Source organism: Nannobrachium achirus, assembly GCF_963921795.1.
Source record: "Nannobrachium achirus genome assembly, chromosome: 2".
NCBI lineage: Eukaryota > Metazoa > Chordata > Actinopteri > Myctophiformes > Myctophidae > Nannobrachium > Nannobrachium achirus.
Genome location: NC_137811.1, coordinates 47270310 through 47274524, shown reverse-complemented (window position 1 = coordinate 47274524; position 4215 = coordinate 47270310). Strand labels below are relative to the sequence as shown.

Sequence of the window (4215 nt, the reverse complement as noted above, 5' to 3'; positions counted from 1 at the left end):
TAAATTATAATGCAATGATGGATGAAAGGCCGGGTCGGCTACCCAGGACTGTGTTGCGACCTGTTATAGCACCACCACAAGGCCCATTTGAAACATTTGGGGTACATCTTTCTTGGCCTACTGAAAGTGAGCCGGCAAAGTTTCCCGCCAATTAGACACTGCTGTCATGATTTCTGACATTTTGTGGAAAACGGGCCACTCCCACAAACTTTTGGAAGGCAATCGTAGCCAATCGGAAATGAAAGATCTTGATCACATGACTACAGAGATAATGTGTACTGATGTGTGTGAGGTTTAGACAAAATCTGTAGTACAGAAATCAGCCTCATGGCATCACTACGTATAACACATGTGGAGGTTCTTCCTTGGACTACTGGACCTAAGTTTCACGCTGATCAGTCCAGGGGATCAGTCCAGGGGATCAGTCCAGCGGTGCCCCAGATTAGCTGTTCACAGACGGACAGACTCACAAGATCGATAACATAATCGCTCGCCTTTGGCAGTTCCAGCCTGGCAGGGATAAATATAGGCTTCCTCAAAGACAAAAAAACAAACCACGGCATGCTTTGGAAAATGATCAGCACTAATGTCATTGTCAAGTATATGGTGAATGGTAATCAATTATAGCAGAACACACCATGGTATGGTCCTTTAATGAGTGTAGAAGCTGTTGGGAAACCTGGTCCTGCATGAATATCATTAGATATCATCTCATTATCTTTTCTGTATGGTCCTGGACCACCTTTCAATACATCCAAGATTTCGTGCATCAAAGGAAAAAGCAGACAGAGGTATGTACACAAATGTCTGTTTCCGTGTGTGTGTGTGTGTGTGTGTGTGTGTGTGTGTGTGTGTGTGTGTGTGTGTGTGTGTGTGTGTGTGTGTGTGTGAGAGAGGACTAGCTCGCAGCGGTGGTTCATACAGTATGCCATTTCATCACTTATGCTGTGCTTTAATTTTAACATTACAGCTCTGGTCTGTGAATTTGGTTTATTATTTGGGGACACAGAATGACTGGAGCGAATGCACTCCATAGTCCATACATCTGTAAATCCTGATTTATGCTTTGGCGACAAGGTGTCGTGCAACATGTCGCTCGACAAAACTAATGTTATTTTCACCGTAAAACCGTGTCCAATGCCACGGGCTGACACCTTTTCAGTTGGAAACACTTCTGGTCTAAGGGTACTATAGAAAGCTGCATCAGCAAATTAGCCTGCAAACTCCCTGATATGTTAAAGATGTTTTGTAGACATGAACAATGTCAACAAGGACAACAACAGGACACTATAAACAATCTATTCTACAGCATATTCAAGTTTACTTTGATAATCCAAAACATGAATATGATATTATAGTTCATTTCCTTTTTCACACTTAACCAACTGGTGTAAAACCTGTGAACTGGGGACGTCTGGCAGCCATTATGTTGAAAAATAGCTGCCATGCACTTGCTGCCATGCTACAATAAAATATTTGCTAGTTTCCTCTCCTTCAGTTACAACACTGTCATGTTAAAGTCAAAGTCAGTCAAGTTACAATCTATTCCTCCCAGGTCTACTGTCTACATGCTGTATGCACTACGCTTACAACTACATATACTGTAAGTGAGAAAATGTACACTACAGCTGCTGCGGAGCACTGACTGTAAGGCTTGCATTCACACTGTACTGGAACAGTCCAATTGAATTACTCCATTTTTTGTGTGGTATCGATCAGACCTCGTCACGACTTGTTCAACTCATCTGTGAAATGAGATTTTTACTTAATTAAAGGTCAGATCTTTTGTCCCTTTGTAAATCCAGCTTGTGTTGACGTTGATGGTCTCAGTGTCAAGGCATTACATTCCCCTGGGACAGCGAGCGGGTCATCTCTGTGTGCACAAAGTAAGTCTTAAGTTCTCCTTTGCCCTTCACGTTGATGATGCCTCGACAGGAGCACATGTAGCCCAGGGTGATGAGAATATCACTTGTTTCCTCTGTAACCTGTAGATGGGAAATGTCCGTTTTAGTAACTGGGATGGATACCAGCAGGCTTCAGTGGCTTGCTAAAAACTCCCAAGAACTGAAGACAACTGGTTCAGTCAGAGAGATACCGTACAGTACATCGAATAATTTTAAACTATTTATAAAAGACATACAGTTATATTTGGGCAGAAAAGTTCTGCTCTTGGACGTGCCTCCCAGCGAATTTGAGCAGGGTGTGAGGGATTCAGCTGGGACCACTAATAACCCCTGCATGATAAACATACAGTATGAACCCATAGCATGAGCCAGTCAATTCGGAGCTATTGCAACTACTGTTAAGTTACTGACTTCAGAACATTATTTGTGCTGCCTTGGTGAAGGTCTGCGCTCTACTGAGTGCTTCGTACTTTGAAATGTCATTGTGTTCAGATCTAGATCTATGACATTTATATGTCATATACATTTACATTTATATTTAATTCGCCCCCTCTATTGATGCACCTTCTCTTTTTTGGTACTGTACTGCTCTTGTTTTTACTCTTATCTATTTTTTCCTACTTCTCTGTAACTTTGTAAATAACTGTATACTGCTGTGCTACAACTGGACAACTAAATTTCCCCCTTGGGATAATAAAGGTATCTATCTATCTACATTTAATATAATGTATAAAATGTCATGAGCTGCATGGCACTGTGGGTGATCTCAAACCAATCGAGTGTTATTGGTGCTCAGGAAGCTGTAAACAACAATGATCCTGAGATGATGTGATGTCCTTGCTGCCTCGTGCCAAAACCTAATAGCGTATGCCTTCTGATTTCTTTACGTTTGAGAACGAGAGTACTTGCTGTGCTACTGATGTAGGATTGGACAATTCTAGTCTATTCTTACAGATTGCTACCATGGCTACAATTCCTAAATAGCAGCACATAAGATGAGAAGTCAGTTACCTGTATTTTCCCCAGGACTCCGGTGCTGTCCATCCTGCTGGCTACATTCACTGTGTTGCCCCAGATATCATACTGTGGTTTCTGGGCTCCGATGACCCCGGCTATAACCGGACCATGGTTGATACCTGCCAGGTGAAAACCAGCGTTCAGTAAACACATAGGATGTGGATATTGTCGTTGTCGGGTGGAAACCTTGTATGTCCAAAACCGTTCGTTTTGTATTTATCATCTATAAAATGTACTAAACTAGTGAAAACAGCAGATCTACAAGCACACAACGCCTCGCATCGCGAGGCGTTGTGTGCTTGTAGATCGCCTGTTTTCACTAGTTTTGTGCGACAGTCTTGTATGATGAAGCAGGGCTTTGCTTTACCAAAATACGTACACATTTGAAACTTGGAGATACGAGGTTTCTGCCCGACAGTGACGATATACATGCGCACACACACAGATGCACGCACACACGCATACATGGGTCTATCACTACCAGTAAGACTCCCTAATCGGGAGATAAGCGACCCTTGGTCGCTTATCTCCACAAATAGGCCAAAAGTTTGTTTTACCAATTATCAAGACATACGGGCAGTTGACAGTTTGCCATGGTTACTCATTGAAGTTGAATCTCCATATATGGAGATAACCTACGCATCACACTAAGTCTGACCTCACCAGCCCATATTTGGGCATGAGCAACTTATGTCTCCATATATGGAGATATCATATGATGACATCACACAGTCCTCAGCCGATGATGTGGCGTGATGTCATACAATACACAAACGAGCCCTACAGTATAAAGGGGCAATTCTTGCCAGGAAAGAAGCATTTCTTCGACTCAGACCTTATCGCCAGGGTTGGCTTATAGCAGCTGTCGGTAGGACCATATATGGATTCTGTTAGAGTGGATCTCCTAACAGGGCATCATCTGGGATACAATCCCTTTTATGCCCATATATGGAGATCCCTAACAGAATACCTTTCATGCCCATATATGGAGATCCCTAACAGAATCCCTTTTATGCCCATATATGGAGATCCCTAACAGCATCCCTTTTATGCCCATATATGGAGATCACTAACAGCTAACAGAATCCCTTTTATGCCATATATGGAGATCCCTAACAGAATCCCTTTTATGCCCATATATGGAGATCCCTAACAGAATCCCTTTTATGCCCATATATGGAGATCCCTAACAGAATCCCTTTTATGCCCATATATGGAGATCCCTAACAGAATCCCTTTTATGCCCATATATGGGGATCCCTAACAGAATCCCTTGTATGCCCATATATGGAGA

At 42.5% G+C, this 4215-nt stretch overlaps 1 protein-coding gene across 1 annotated transcript in view; it reads right to left on the bottom strand.

The window, feature by feature from the left end:
• Positions 1–1832: 1832 nt before the first annotated feature.
• adcy2a (adenylate cyclase 2a) overlaps positions 1833–4215 on the bottom strand; it is a gene marked incomplete at its 3' end in the record, with an annotated part of 125833 nt that continues 123450 nt past the window's right edge. Inside the window, exons 24-25 of the mRNA XM_080744651.1 lie at positions 2916–3040; positions 1833–1985 (exon numbers count right to left, since the gene is read on the bottom strand). Of these exons, the coding sequence (XP_080600777.1) occupies positions 1833–1985; positions 2916–3040 (278 nt within the window). The remainder of the gene's footprint in view (positions 1986–2915; positions 3041–4215) is intronic.